This window comes from Chelonia mydas, chromosome 3 (assembly GCF_015237465.2).
Source record: "Chelonia mydas isolate rCheMyd1 chromosome 3, rCheMyd1.pri.v2, whole genome shotgun sequence".
In the NCBI taxonomy this organism is placed as follows: Eukaryota; Metazoa; Chordata; order Testudines; family Cheloniidae; genus Chelonia; species Chelonia mydas.
This window is the reverse complement of record NC_057851.1, coordinates 53872951-53888298: the sequence shown is the minus strand read 5'-3', so window position 1 is coordinate 53888298 and position 15348 is coordinate 53872951. Positions and strand designations below refer to the sequence as shown.

Genomic DNA, 15348 nt, shown 5'->3' with positions numbered 1-15348 from the left:
GGCAGGTACAGGCGGATCTGCTGTGGGAGCCTCAGCTGAGGCTGGCTGGTCCTGGGGAACCTGCTCTGACTCCGCGTCCGAGTCAGGGGAAGGACGAGAGATTGTCGCCGATCATCTGTTGGATGCCCCCGAGGCCGACCTATGCCCCAATGATGGGTGGAGATATCCCGAAGGGTTCTAGAGTTGCCAGGGGGCAGGCCAGTGGCCCTGGGACCAAGCTGCCACTGGTGGCCCAGCGGGGAATACCAATGCCCCTGATGGGTAGCCCTGGCCTGGGGGCAGTGTTTGCTCCTTGCTGTCAGGAGCCTGAGGAGGGGAAGACTTGTCTGGAGGGATCAGGATGGTGCCGAGGCTGCCTTTTTACCATGATCCCATCGGCTCTGGCTGCGGACCTCTGTTGAGGATCTGTAGAAGGGTGATGGCTCTTGGTACCACGATCCCGGTGACTGCTGGCAGCATTCAGTGAATTGGTGATGGTACCCCGGCAATCTATGCCTGACACTTAGCAAGCGGTGCCACTCTGCAGAGTGGGAGTGAGAAGACTGACATATTGGAAACCGTCGATCGACGCGCCTGTGGTGAACTGTACGGGCAATCTGGTGACCTGTGATGGGGCTCTGGGGACTGGCGTCTTGACCCTCTGGAGCGGTGCCATGAGCTGAGAGAGCCACTGGGGACTGGTGCTGTGCCTTTGCGCCAGCCCACTGGTGACTGATGCCTAGAGCCTGATGAATGCTGTCTCGAGTCCGGGGACTGATGTCGGAAACTCTGGCCGGCAAGCTGACCCATGTCCGGGGGCTGGTGGTGCTGTTCAGGCAAGCGCTAATGGGGCACCCCCTGCAGCGAGAAGCAGTGCTGCACTGATGGGGACCATTGAAAGGGTCCCAAGGCAGGTTTACCCCTCAAACAGGGCACCTCCGTGGCCAGCATGGGTGGCACCAGTAGGGACAGAATGTCTTTAGCGGCCTGAAAGGCCTCCAGCATGGATGACACCGCCAGGTGCCAAGTGCCTCTGCCACTTCCTGGGGTGGTGGGCAGGTCTTGGAGTCAGCTCGACTGCTCAGTGGGAGTTGGGGCCTGACCACCATCCGGAGGGGAAGCGCTGGCCTGCACGGGTCTTTGCTCTCCTCCATCTCTCTCTTTCCCTTTACAGGACGTAGGAAAATGTTCCATCCCGACCTTTCTTGCTTTTTAGCCAGTACCAGGGATGGGGATCGGTGCCAGTGTGAGGCTGGTGCTGGCAGCGCACTCCACACTGGGGCCATGGTGCTAGGAGCAAAGTCTGATCTGGTTGGCTCTGAGGCCAGTGAATAGCCGACTCCATAAGGAGTGCTTGGAGACGAATGTCCCGCTCCTTTTTGGTCCGTGGTCTGAAGCTCTTGCAGATGCAACACTTGTTGCTAATGTGGGTTTCCCCTAAACACTTCAGACAGCTTCTAAAGGGATCACTGACTGGTATGGGTTTCTTGCAACAGTCACAAGGTTTGAAGCCCGGGGACCAGGGCATGCCCCGTCCCTAGGCTAAAGTCCCATTTGGGACTAACAAACTATCACTAACTCTATACTAAGGGTACTATAAAACTAGCAACATTTTTAGCAATTATATACAAAAAGTTCACAACTAGGCACAGTTGAGAGGAGTATGCTTGCTGAGGCAAGGAGACATTCCAGCACCGTCACTGATGGTAAGAAGGAACTGAGGGCAGGGGGGAGCCGGTAGCGCCCCTTACATACATGCGCCACTCCAGAGGGTGCCAGAGCCAGTCCCCTACGAATACCACTGAGGGAAAAACTTCCGGCGCCGGTGCATGTGGCGAGCACATACACCTACAATGGAATGGACATGAGCAAGCACTCAAAGAAGAACCAGGAGATTGGCTTTTTCTCATTTCTTTCAGGACATCCCAAACAAGTGTCCTGTTTCAGCAACTAGGGGTTTGCTCTCCAAATATTTCAGATAAGATTTGTTACAACTGGATTAACTCTGAAAGAGGATTCAAGCACAAAATAAATAATTCACCCAAATATTTAGATATGCATATAGAATGAGAGTAGTGTATCTCCCAATCATATTAATGGAACTTTTTTGCAGTGACAAAAGTAGAATATTGCTGCCAACAGACTGCTGATTCGTGGAAAAAGGTGTTATAGATCTCTTTTTTTCCTCTCATTCTAAAGGCACCTCCAGTAGTAGCATAGTGCCATCTTAGACCATGTAGGGATACTGGTTCAATACTGTCTCAAAAGAATAGGGCCTACGGAATTACCAGTACCATCCTACTACCTGCAACATCCGTTTTCCTTGTCATACAAATATAAACTAGGTCCAACTCTGCTTAAACTTGTAAGATCTGCCATTGCACAGGAAGTAGATGTGTGGCTGCACTATCTTCTGCTGGATTAACTCCACTGGAATGCGCTACACTTTTAGTTTGTCATGCTATGGCCAGGTCTAAAGAAGCATCTTCTAACAGGTTTGAAAATGGTTTCTCCTCATGTGTTAAAAATGGTTTAATTTGATCAACATGAACCAGGCAAAACTATTTGCTAGAATAGGTCCCTAAACTAATATCACAGTTTACTGATAGCCAAAATATTTGGTTTCTTGTTAACAAAAATAGCTCTGAACATAATTCAAACATTTACTAGAGCTTAGAGTAATACGAGTGTAAAATACTATTTACAACCACTAATAAAACAGCCATTTTCACAGCTGAATGTATTAATTATTGTATTCTCTGTCAGCATCATAAGGACTTGCCTCATGCAACTCAATAATACAACATTCTTTGAAGTGATCAAATGGCTGCATTGCTGACTAGTCTAAGGTAGTCTTTTGAAGCTTGAAACTACAAAGAAAAAATAATTTTACAAAGATTAGAAGAACAAACCCTATCAAAATGCAAGGTTACTTAATTATAAACTCGTATTGATATAGCTCTGTGAAATAATACAAAATATATACAGTCTCCCAAAATTTTGAAAACTAGCAAAAGATTTCAGTTTCTTTAATTTTCTAGTAGAGTCATTTGTTCATTTTATTAACACCAGATGCAATAACACAATGCTAAAAATAAACATGCATTAGTTATACAACCAATTTATATTTTTCAAAAAATTCTGTTCATTACAATTAGAGAATGCACATATTACCTCCTTTCCACATTTAGTGCATTACTGTTTTAAACAGGTAAAGGGATAGGGAGGAGGAATTAAACTCAATGCTATTCAGCACCAGTAAAAAGTCAACAGACCTTTAACATTCCTGTATATCAAAAACATTTTATCTGCATCACTAAACATGTAAAGTTTATAATTTTGTTCCATTTCAAGATACCTTGATTTATATTTACAATACTTTGTAATCAATAAAACATTTTAAGAATATTTAAAAATTATCTAAATTCATAAAAGTATTGCAGAAATTTATTACATTTACTTATTTTACGTACATACAAGGAAGTCCATGTAAAAGGTTCATTTGAAGAACTGAACTGAGAGAGTAAGAGCAATTTTATTTAATTTGCAACACCCCAATTATTAGAAGGCAGCTGTTGTTTATTTAAACATTCAAAAATCCCTAATTGCTGCTTACTTCTGAACACTAAAGTTCCAGTAATATAAGTGAATATGTAAACCAACATGTTTTTGAGATCATCAGTAGAAAATATATTTCCACAGGCATAACATGTTTAATAATGACGATGATTTTGTAGAAAATTATTAGGATGTAGTGATATCTGAACAGACGACTCAGTTCGCTCATTAAAATAATGGTCTTTACCAGCATTTCAGATATAGCTGTTTTCAATGTATGATAATTTAGCAGCTAATTGTTTTTCCAGTTAGACTTTCTACAATGCTAAAATATAACAATCAGATGCATAATACTTTATGAGAATTTTTAAATTCAAATTTATTTTGGCATCCAAAGCCTCTATTAAAATGTAGCCATATAGCATTGACTTTTGTAGTCTAAGAACCAATAATAAACCAACCAAATGTACATACTGTAATTTAATCTCCACTCAATTAGGTACCCAAAAATTAAGAAAAAGTAATAGAAAAGTAAAAAGAATCAAATAAAAAATATTGCACAGCCACATTACCTAGAAAGTAAAGTCGATGTTAAAAAAGCTCTAAACATGGATGATATAAATTATCTTCCATACAAAAGTATAAATATCTCTTAAAATACAGCTGCAGCTATACTTCAATACCACACATTATTTGATTCATCTGTTAATGAGGTAATAGTCAAGTCTCTTAAAATGCTTTTCTTCTACTGGAAATATTTTAGGGCAGCAACCAGAAAGAACTTTTCTAAAAATATTTCTGAATCAAGAACAGCAATGTGTGCAGCTCTCCCTATGAGAGAATCGGCTGTATTGGGCAATGCATTGATGACATTATAACGGACCAAATTACATTCCTTGTTTTGAAGAACTGGTAGAAGCAGGTTCTGGATCATCTCTGCATAAATCGGTCCTGTAAAAAAACAAAATAAAAAAAACCCACTTGTATTACGTGTCACCCAGAATGAGCTACAATTATGTGTCCCTGAATATGAAAATATGAACACATTCTAGAAAACAGAGACCTGTTTTATATTGTCTCCCTACTAAGAGAACATTTGAAATCTAATTTCCATAGACTTTAAAAAAAAAATCTTATAACCCATACATTTTACTGTTCGCATTTCATAGTGAAATTGTGTTTACCAGTACTAATTTATGACGACTCCAGAATATTTTGTCTATTTACTTTTCAGACAAATAATGCTGTAGTACAGATGTGCCATAATATCTCATCACGAACTATAATCAGAAATGATCCTTCGTAAGTGGGGGGAAGAAAAACCCTTTCTTTTCACTGCTAGTATGGAATTGGGCCTCTGCTAAATAAAATCTGCCATTTTTTTTTTTTTAAATTACAGACACCATTCTGCTCCCAAAGTCAATGGCAAGGCTTCTGACTGACTTCAATGGGGATATGGTCAAGGCTCTACAATATTACTGTTTAAGTTTAAAAAAAAAAAAGGGTGTGAGAAATCTTACATGGAAAATTCAATTATTTGAAAATAACGGTTTATTTATCTTGACATTTGTTATAAAGCTATCCATGTTCTAAACACACAGAGACTTCACATTTATTACCTGACTGTTTATCTTTCAAAGCTGTTTTGCACATCTCTATGCGGGCAGAGTGATAAGGAACATAACGATCCTGCAGGGATCCGACTAGCACTATGTTTTTGAAGTAATGAAGACCTGCAGGAAGGAAAAGAAATGGTAAATATAAACAATATGCATCATTTGAAAATTTCTGCAAGATAAACATAATAAAAATTTTCAAACAGAAACTGGAGACTGATTTATTATTAGATATTGTAAAAAAAGAAAGAAGATTAATTTAATTCATTAAAGCTAAAAAAATAATATCCAATCAAGTTACATTTCAACTCTTCCAAGAACCCTGAACTTTTTCAAACAGCCAGAAATTATAGTCCAAAACCCAAACACCTTTCAAAAATACTGAAATAAGGGACTTCTTGAAAGAAAGCAACCAAAGTGAAAGTTGACTTTTGAAAGACTAGGCTTTTCCCACCCATGCAATAGGTTGACTGTCGGGTTTGGCCAATGTACATGGCAGAGGGGCATTGCTGGCACATGATGGCATATATCACATTGGTAGATTGTGCCAGCAATGCCCCTCTGCCATGTACACTGGCCAAACCCGACAGTCTCTACGCAAAAGAATAAATGGATACAAATCAGACGTCAAGAATTATAACGTTAAAAAACCAGTCGGAGAACACTTCAACCGTTGCCGATCGCCTCTCCAATGCCCCCAACACCAATCGTTGTATCTCTGCCGCGGTGCTGGGGAGCAATGCCGCAAGGATGGGGAATGTTGCGTGGGCCCCAGTGCCAGCTTCCCTCAAGACGACCACGTCTTGATGGGGCGTCGGCAGCACCGGCAAAGACATGCTGTCTTTAGCAGCCTGGAAGGCCTCCGGCATGGATGGAACCTTCAGGTGCCAGGGACCTCTGCCACTACCCTGGATGGCTGGTGGGTCCCTAGGAGGGCTCAACAGCCTAGCTGGTGATGCAAGTGCCTGACTGAGCTCCACAAGGATTCCATCTCAGTGCACGCCTGCCTGACATACACATTCAGCAATATTTACCTGATATCCACTTCACAATGCTTAAAGGTGACCAACCTCAACTATTAACATCTCAGACACCACCTAAACTGATTCTTAGCCATTGACTTAATGCATAACACAAACAAATGGAGTGGGGAAAAGTACATGGAAGGATAAAATGGGAATAGCTAACAGGTTAGTGAAAGATTTGAATTAAAATCTTTAGATACAAGTCATAGGTTTTTATTACGTCAATCACCTCCATGACAAACTAACTGCCTAATCAGTGATCTTGGAACAAATATTACAACAGAAGTTTAACATCTGAAAAAAATTATGTAGGTTATCAAACAGTTCTAGAAATGAAAAGACATAACCCCTGCTTTTGGTCCTTCATGACTGTATAATGCATTCAATCTTACTCTCACTGAAACCACTGACATCAGTGGTGCAAGATCAGGCCCAAATACAGGTTGGCTAGTTTGTTCATTAATTAGAAAGAAAGGTCCTCGATGACCTACCTACTACAGTACAAACACAGTCTGATTTATTTCTGAAGTAATACTTAGTATAGACAAATAATGGACTGTAGAGCTGACAGAATGGTAGAACATGCAATTATTTATCTAAAAAATATTTTCTATTTTTTTTCTTTTTATTGACATCCTGTACAAACTTGTCTACAAGATGAACAACATGAACAAAACTTACCTGCTTTTTTACTAAGTTTGTACAAGAAAGTTTGCCGTGGGTCTGAATGATCTCGACATGTCAATTGTAATAAAGAACCCGACTTTTTCCACTTCTGCATAAACCAGAGACCTGTATGGTTACATACAGTGGATGTAAGTATATTTCAGCAGTAAAATAAGAATCACTAAACGGCAATTAAATGTGTAAAGTCAATGTCCATACATTACATTTCCCACTCTTTATTTTACATTTATGTTAGCATTATCAAACCCACAACCATTCTATAGTTCTCTCAGCCATCATTGTTTCCTATCTGATATGTATTTAATAAATAATGAATACTGTCCTTAGTTAAAACAAAGTTAATATTCTTGGTGCTAGGGGAAAAAGTTCTTTCACCAAAATATCAAGGTATGTCTTTAAATATTAACCACAAGGTAACATACAGACATACCCTCAACATTTTAAAATAATGTTTCAGATGTTTTGATGCTGAAATATATAACCTGTCTAAAATATAAAAGAGACTCAAGTGTCACCAAAACAAATAACTTTTAGAATCACAGAGGTCAAGATTCATGGAAGGTAGGCAGAAAAGAAAGGGAAGGCATTCTCTGGACTGGGAAGAGGAATGGAAAAGAGGTCTCATTATTATACCCTCCTGGATGTTGTGCAGCACCTCTTTTTCCCAGTTGATGGGTAAAGCCATCCGTCTAAATATGACCTTTCAGAAATTCTTACAAGCCCTTGTTATCTCTATAAAGCAGAAGAAAACAAACTACCAGGTATTCTCAAGTGGTCACAAATAAATATATAGCTAGTACCCAAAGTTTTAATGCTAGTCATGCTCAGTCCTAAAATGCTATATCGCATGTAATTATTTGAGTTTTCTGGAATATTAACTTAAAATTTATAATCCATTAAACATATGAAAAGCAATGAGGGTTATTGTAAGAGAATGGTATCGTGAGACGTGATCAATCACAAGCGATCCAACTCTTCAGAAAATATAAAATTTTTCTGTATGATACCTAGAAAGGTCTAACCTTATTACTAACATGACTAAAGCCAACTAGACTCACTGCTGACTATGAAAATACTCAAATATCCAAATCTCACATCATCTGGAATACTAAAAGCAAATAATAGGTTGTTCATGCTTAGTGTGTAATTTTTTGGGATAACTTACGGCAAAACTTTCCCCCCCACCATGGTAAAGCATGCATTGAGGGCTACATATTGTACATGCCAAGTTTCAAAAGCCCACTCAATTTCACTGATATCCTCACAACTCCAGCAAATTATATTTGGGCAAATAATGCACGACAATTTTCACCTTTTTCTATTCAGAAAATGTACGCATATAGATTATACATGTTCCTTAATTGTTTATTTGGTCTGTAGATTGTTAAGAACACAAGAATGGCTGTACTGGGTCAGAGCAATTGAACACCTATCCCAGTATCCTGTCTTCCAACAGTGGCCAATGCCAAACAGCTCAAAGGGAATGAACAGAACAGAGAAATTATCAAGTGATCCATCCCATCGTCCAGTCCCAGCATCTGGTGGTCAAAGCTTAGGGACACGCAGAGCAAGGGGGTTGCATCCCTGATCCTCTTGGATAATAGCCATTGATGGACTCATATCCCAGGAACTTATCTAATTCTTTTTTTAACCCAGTTATACTTTTGGCCTTCACAATATCCTAGGGCAACTAGTTCCACAAATTGACTGTGTGTTGTGTGAAGAACTACTTCCTTTTGTTTGTTTTACACCTACTGCCTATTCATTTCATGGGGTGACCCCTGGTCCTTGTGTTATGTAAATAACACTTCCTTATTCACTTTCTCTACACCATTCATAAGTTTCAAGATTTCGGTCATATTCCCCCTTATTCATCTCTCTTCTAAAATGAACAGTCTCAGTCTTTTTAATTTCTCCTCATATGGAAGCTGCTCCATACCCTTAATCATTTTTGTTGCCCTTCTCTGTGCCTTTTCCATTTCTAATTTATCTTTTTTGAGGGGGTGACCAAAACTGCACGCAGTATTCAAGGTGTGGGAACACCATTGTTCACTAGCAGTTTGTTGAGCACATTTGATATTCAATATTTGAACTGTCTGGGTTAGTTTTTATGGACACAAAGATCACAGGTTGTTTTTGTTCATTGACTGTATGCATATAACTGTTTATTACATTTGTTTTCTTTGAAGATTTGTTTAATTATATCTTAGCTAGGTATTTACCAATAAACAATCTTAGAAGGTTATACCTTGAAAAATATTTTAACATAACAACTGGTTCAAACAGACTGATGTGCTCTTATAATGGTTGTCTTTTTTCCCATTAAGGTTTTACACTTGCCTCTTTCTCCATTTGTTTCTAAAAGCAGTGTGTGAGAATGTGCCTGATTTTCCTAATTCAAAGAATGCATAAAGCTGTAGGCCCTAGAAGAGCCTTTTATTAACATTTCAAAAGCAAGAGATGCCTACTCATTTTCTCCTGAACAAATGTATCCTGAATTCATACCATTGAAAACAACATTGAAGCTTTTACCTGTATTAACAAGAGCACTGCTGTTGTAGAGGGTACCAAGATGTGGTCCAGAGAGAGACAGGAAGGTGTGAAGTTTGTTGAGGTAATATTTAAACCGAGGTCTTGTGAGCACTGAACGGATTATTAAATTGCCCAGCGAATGTCCAATAAAACTATTTGAAAAGAAAAACAGCGTAAAATGAAACCTTGGGGAAATTCTTTTTATTTTATTTTTCCTTAAAGTGAAATTTGATGCCTTTATAAACGATTTAAGGAGTAAAGAAAGAAAGAAATGGAATATTTCCAATCTCCCTCCCCCCCCCGCCCGCCACTCCCCGTGACTTCAAAATGTTAAGTAATAAAACAAAACAAAAACAAACTACTATAAGGTTCAATATTTTCCAAAACGCCCAACTAGCTTAGAGAGAAGTTTTTCGTGAGCTCCTCAGCATTGTTAAACACATAAAAAACCTATTTCAGTTAACACATCAACCAATTTTTTTCAAGTTTATTGTTTCTGAACCAGGTACACACCAACTACTAAGAAAATATTATAAATGTGATGTGAATGACTGAATAAGACATCATTTTGGTATTTAATGACTGTGGAGGTTAGTGGGATGGATGCTTATCAGTTGCCAAGACAACCTGTATGATGCAGATTCTACAAGTATTCCTGGGGAGGAAGAAAATGTCAATCTGGATAGATACTTTATTTTTGGTGGAAGCAACATCTCAGGTGCGTTTGCTTGGGGAATGGACTAAAGAGCTGAATATTTAGCTTTATGGTTCAGTTGTCCCTCCAGAGCGGTGAGCAAGTCAAGCTAGCTGCAAAAGTAAGATAGCTACAGCTGACAGGAGTATATCAAATTTGTTACCGCCACTAGTAAAGAGGAGTGGGGCTTTTCTTCACCTATCTGAAACTTGGGCACACCTAGCAGGACAAGTATATCCCTGTCCTAAGCTCTATCATACCATACATACACCATGTACATGCCTCTCCTCTTATACTGAGAGCAATTATTTTGAAAGGTTTCAGAGTAACAGCCGTGTTAGTCTGTATTTCTTTTTATTATTTTGAAAGGATTTTTCCATTAAATATGCTGCAAGGTAAGCTTGGCTCAAATGACCCAAATAGCTTATTATAGTGGTGCAACAGAATGGGGATGAGAACACCCACTGAGATGAATGGAAAAGTTCCCACTACAACCTGAAACAATAGCGCTGAGATGTAACCTCTACTCAGTGTTCTCACACCTTTCTGAGCCTTGTATATGGGTGTGTAGAAAAGCCATCTCCTTCCGTTATCTCTCTATCCTTCTTTTTTAAAGGCCAACGCTTCTAAGTGCTCTAAAATTTGCAACGCCTTGTGAGCAGAGGTGAAAGTAAGCCGTACAGCGTACCGGTAAGAAAGTGGCCAAAGCATTCAGTACAAATGGGTAAAATAGGCTAGGTTTAACTGTAGTAATAACAAAAATCTGATTTATCTCTTGAATTAAATATATTTTACATTCTCTAGACACAAAATGCTCCTTTTCAGTTTTTACTTCTTGTCAGGTGGAAGACGTTCACATGTTTTCGAACATTAGCTTTTGAGTGCCAACATGGTAACCACTTGCTTCTTATTGGTCAAGTCTGTCGTGTCAGGCGCGTAATTTACAGTAGAAAGCACCCAGTGTGATTGTCCCCTCTGTTGGAACAATGTAATTAAATGTAGTCGATTACAGAATCACACACTGCATAATTCAGCCTTCGATAAGAGGGAACGACTCACCGGAGTGGAGATGTTGCTGGAAGGGGCCCAGTGTTGTGAAATCCCTGAAGGCAGAATGGATTGCAGCAAACATCTCTCTCTGCAACCTAACTGACCACCCCTAAGCATAGTTGGAGAGGGAATCAGAGTTGACCTCGGAGATTAGAGGAGCTGAAAGGTGGCAGGCAGGGGGGGGGCAGGAGGGGAGTCTAAGGAGTGCAATGCGAGCAGGACTCAGGAGTGTGCTTGTTTCCCTTGGGCTGGTTCTCCTGTGTGCCGCCTGCCCTCCAGCGTGCAGATCCACACACGCGGGCCCTTTGGGGACGAGGCAGCTTGGGGAGCGAGTGTTGTGTGCATGCTGCAGGATGAAGGGGTGGCTTTGTGCTCTGTGACCAGAGCACTGTACTCTGCTTCCAGCCCTTGGGTTCATTCATTATTCAGCCAGCTGCAGGAGGGAGAGCTCACCTGGCTGCAATCGGGGAGAACCAGAGCCAGGGACCCTCCTTCCTTCTCCTGTGCCCAGGCTGTTTGCAGGAGTCTCTGCAGCAGTCCCTGTTGCTGGAAGCTATGGGGTGCCAGAGGACTGATCCAGCAGCCGGGGGGGGGGAGGGGAGAGGAGGAAGCAAGGCATGGGGCATGGCAGCATGCGAGTTGGGTTCCAAAGCAGCTGGCACTCCGCATGAAACTTCTTCATGTCATGCCTCTTTCCCAATGGTGGGAGCTTGCTGCTGTTTGCTGGTCTGTGACACCTCCCCAGCCCTCTCCCCGTCTTACACACTAACGGGTATGTTTAAACATGGAAATGGGGATTGTCAGTTAAAAAGAACAGCAACAAATGAAGAAGCTGAAAGTCATCCACAAAAGGGTATATCTATACAGCCAATGAGGGGAATAGCTACCAGTGCTGAAGCTTTCCTCACTCGAGGGTGTGTGTGTGTTTTTTCACACTCCTAAGCGAGGAAAGTTTCAGTGCTGTAAGTGGCAGTGTAGACAGCGCTGGTAGCTATTCCCCTCATGGAGGTGGTTTTATTACAGCGCTGGGAGAGTTCTCTCCCAGCACTGGAGCCATGACTATACAGCCAATGTTAAAGCTTAAAGCTACTACCAATACTCTAGAATAAAACTAGTAGACAGCTACTGTATCAAAGTCATGCAAAGGGATCCATGAAGTTAAATGTGGAGGAGGGAAGGGAGGCTGCGATACAACTGTACCGGTAAGAAATTTAAGTTACTTTCACCCCTCCTTGTGAGAGTGCTAAGTAAGGTTATAGTACAGTGACCCTCATTTGGGTCATTTGAGCCGTGGGTTTTAGAGATATAAACCCTGAAAAAATAGCATTTTTTTCAAAAAGTTTCTAGGGGTGTGCGTGTGGCTTTTCCCCTCAGAACTAGAGATCAGGCTATCATGGAGATGCAGGGCAAAATGGTCTCAACTGGTCAATTTTTACCCAAGATAGCACATGGCACCCACTAAAGCTTTGGGTGATCCAAATTGTGAAAGGTATCTAAGAACATGTTCACTTCTTCGCCTGCAGAGATGTGCAGTCTGAAATGATTACAGTGTGCATGCACTAATAAAGAAAAAAAACAGAGAGTTTCTATTCAGCCACTTATGCTTGCCTGGGTAACTCAAGAGAATGTGCTGATGCCATTGCCCCGAATGAACATCTCACCACTGACACCACTAGTCTGAAACTTTGTGCACCTTTGCAGTGAAGAGTTAGTATCTCATGTTGCTTGCTAAAAGCTGTCTCTGTTATAACGTGTTTTACTTTATGAAGCGGCTTACTGTGAACACAGCAGAATAGTCAGCAGCCAGTTGTGTCAAAGAAGAGGGGTGGTAAGCAAGCCTTGGACTGGTTGTTCGAGAAAATCTGTATTTTACTCGCCCCTGGGGAAGTGAGGAGACGGGGAAGTTGCTACTTTCTGATCTTGGGGCAGATTAATGTGGTGTTTCCAAAGACACATAGTGCGGAGGTTTGGAACTGAGTGCAGGTGCCTTGACTGCTGAAGGAAAAGAAACGTGTGGGTTGCCAATGTGTGGATTCTCAGCAATTCCTGGATTATGAGGGTGCAGAATTTTGCGGGACAGCAAGGAGTACACCATGACATGGGAATTGCTTACTACAGGTTGATTTGGCTTAGTATGCAAATTGAGGGTTGTGATATGTGCAACTGCCTAAATGACTCGTCACTCCTTCTACCAACCAGTCTTTTCCTGTTCAAAACGTTAGGAAATCCAGTGGCAAAAGACTTTGTTAACACAGCGTTAAGATTATTTGGTAGCATGTCATCTCTTTGCAGAACACAGAGTAGAACAAAACAAATTTCTGAAAACCAAGCAATGCCTGGCTAAGGATGCCCATGTAACCTTAACTCTGTCCTCTGTCAGCAATGCCCCAATATGCCCTGTTAATGCACATACCTTTACTCTGCCAATCCAAGAGTTGCTGAAATATACATGCTCTTCACCTCCTTTTAAAAGGAGGATTAGAATTAACAGTACTGAAGGTCAGTGGGGGGAGAGGGGGAAAAGATTGCCCACGTCACCTTTCTTCTACCTTCATTGAACAATGCCCCAAAATGCACATACTCACACTAGTCCTTGGTGGTATAAGGTTCAGCTGGCTCCAGATCTTGGCGTACACTCACACACTTAGTCAATTCCCCAGAAATAAGAGCACACATTACAATTTAAGAACCACCTCACAGCCTTTTACAAGTCCCTTACACTTACTGACAGGATTGTCATCCTACACTTTCTCTTAACCATTATTAAAGCATTAGAATGCTTTCATTTTCCACTTTAATGCTGACAACATCCTTTGTAATAAAAGCCCTATGCCCTCATAACCTACATATTTCTGCATTTAAATGATGCATACTGGATCCTGAAGGTACACATGCAGCTCATTCCTTTTCTCGCAAAACATGAGAGGGTGCAAAACACTGATCTCATATCATAATCACAGCTCTGTCATACACTTCAAAGTAATCTGCATGTGTCCTCATATCACAAACACATCTTTACCAAGCAAGCCCAATTACGGCTTCCACCATATTGACTGCACCTGGAGTGTATGCAAAAAATTCCCATTGGCTACTGTCAGCTCCAGGGGACCAGAGGGAAGATGACATGGACAGCTCCTCCTTTTCTGTTTAGATCCTTTAGTAGTGTTACATGGAATCCTCTGGGTGAGAGCAAATGGGTTGTAAAAGGAGGTGAAGAGCTTGTACATTTCAACAACTATGCAGTTGGCAGAGTAAAAGTATGGGCATTAACAGGGCATATTGGGGCTTTGCTGAGAGAGGACAGAGTTGAGGGTGCATGGGCAATCTGAACTGTGCATTTCCTGGTTTTCAAAAGTTTTGCGTTTTGCTCAACTCAGTGATCTGCAAGGGGATGACATAACACCAAGCAACCTTAATTCTGCATTAACAGTTTTTTGCCACTGAATTCATAGTTACAATAAGTGCCTACAGATTCCAACTAAGATCATGGCCCACTGTGTGAGGTACTGATCTTAACAGTCACGGAAATGTAGAGTTGGAAGGGACCTTGAGAAATCATAAAGTCCAGCCCCCCGCACTACTGCAAGACCAAGTAAACCTAGACCATACCTGACAGTTATTTGTCCAACCTGTTTTTTAAAACTTCCTATAATGGGAATTCCAGAGCTTAACTATCCTTATAGTTTGGAAGCTTTTCCTAATATCCAGGGGTGTGCACAAAGAGGGGAAAGCAGAGGTCTGGGTTTCCCCAATAATCGGTAGGGGCATGGAACGCCTCTAGCTCCGGGGCCAGTGCAGCTCCAAAAGCAACAACATTTAAATTCCTGCGCATACCCCTGCTAAAATCTGATCTAAATCTCGCCTGCTGCAGATTAAGTCTGTTACTTCCTATCTTTCCTTGAGTGGACATGGAGAATGGTTGCTCACCATTTTCTTTACAATAGCCCTTAATTTATTTGAAGACTTATTAGGTCCTCCCTCAGTCCTCTTCTCACAACTAAACATGCCCAGTTTTTTTAACCTTTCCTCAAAGGTCAGGTTTTCTAAACCTTTTATCATTTTTGTTGCTGTCCAATGGAATCTCTCCAATTTGTCCACATCTTTTCTGAAGCATGGAGCCCAGAATTGAACATAGACTCCAGCTGAGGCCTCACCAGTGCCAAGTAGAGGGGGAGAACTGCCTCCCCTATATTACATGACACTCCCT

The 15348-nt window shown here is 41.1% G+C and overlaps 1 protein-coding gene and 1 long non-coding RNA gene across 5 annotated transcripts in view; one reads left to right on the top strand and one right to left on the bottom strand.

Moving 5' to 3' along the window:
* Positions 1–3020: 3020 nt before the first annotated feature.
* The window catches only part of FAM135A (family with sequence similarity 135 member A), a 145473-nt gene continuing 133145 nt past the window's right edge, over positions 3021–15348 (bottom strand). For all 4 annotated transcript variants that reach the window (XM_027832720.3, XM_037894284.2, XM_037894283.2 and 1 more), the window contains 4 exons: positions 9398–9549; positions 6860–6970; positions 5157–5270; positions 3021–4488 (listed from right to left, as the gene is read on the bottom strand). In XM_027832720.3, coding sequence (XP_027688521.2) covers positions 4283–4488; positions 5157–5270; positions 6860–6970; positions 9398–9549 — 583 coding nt within the window. In that variant the 3' untranslated portion in view covers positions 3021–4282. The remainder of the gene's footprint in view (positions 4489–5156; positions 5271–6859; positions 6971–9397; positions 9550–15348) is intronic.
* Positions 8397–15192, top strand: LOC122464972. Its single transcript, XR_006289443.1, has 3 exons — positions 8397–8607; positions 8995–9003; positions 15180–15192. It is a non-coding gene; the product is annotated as an uncharacterized LOC122464972 (long non-coding RNA).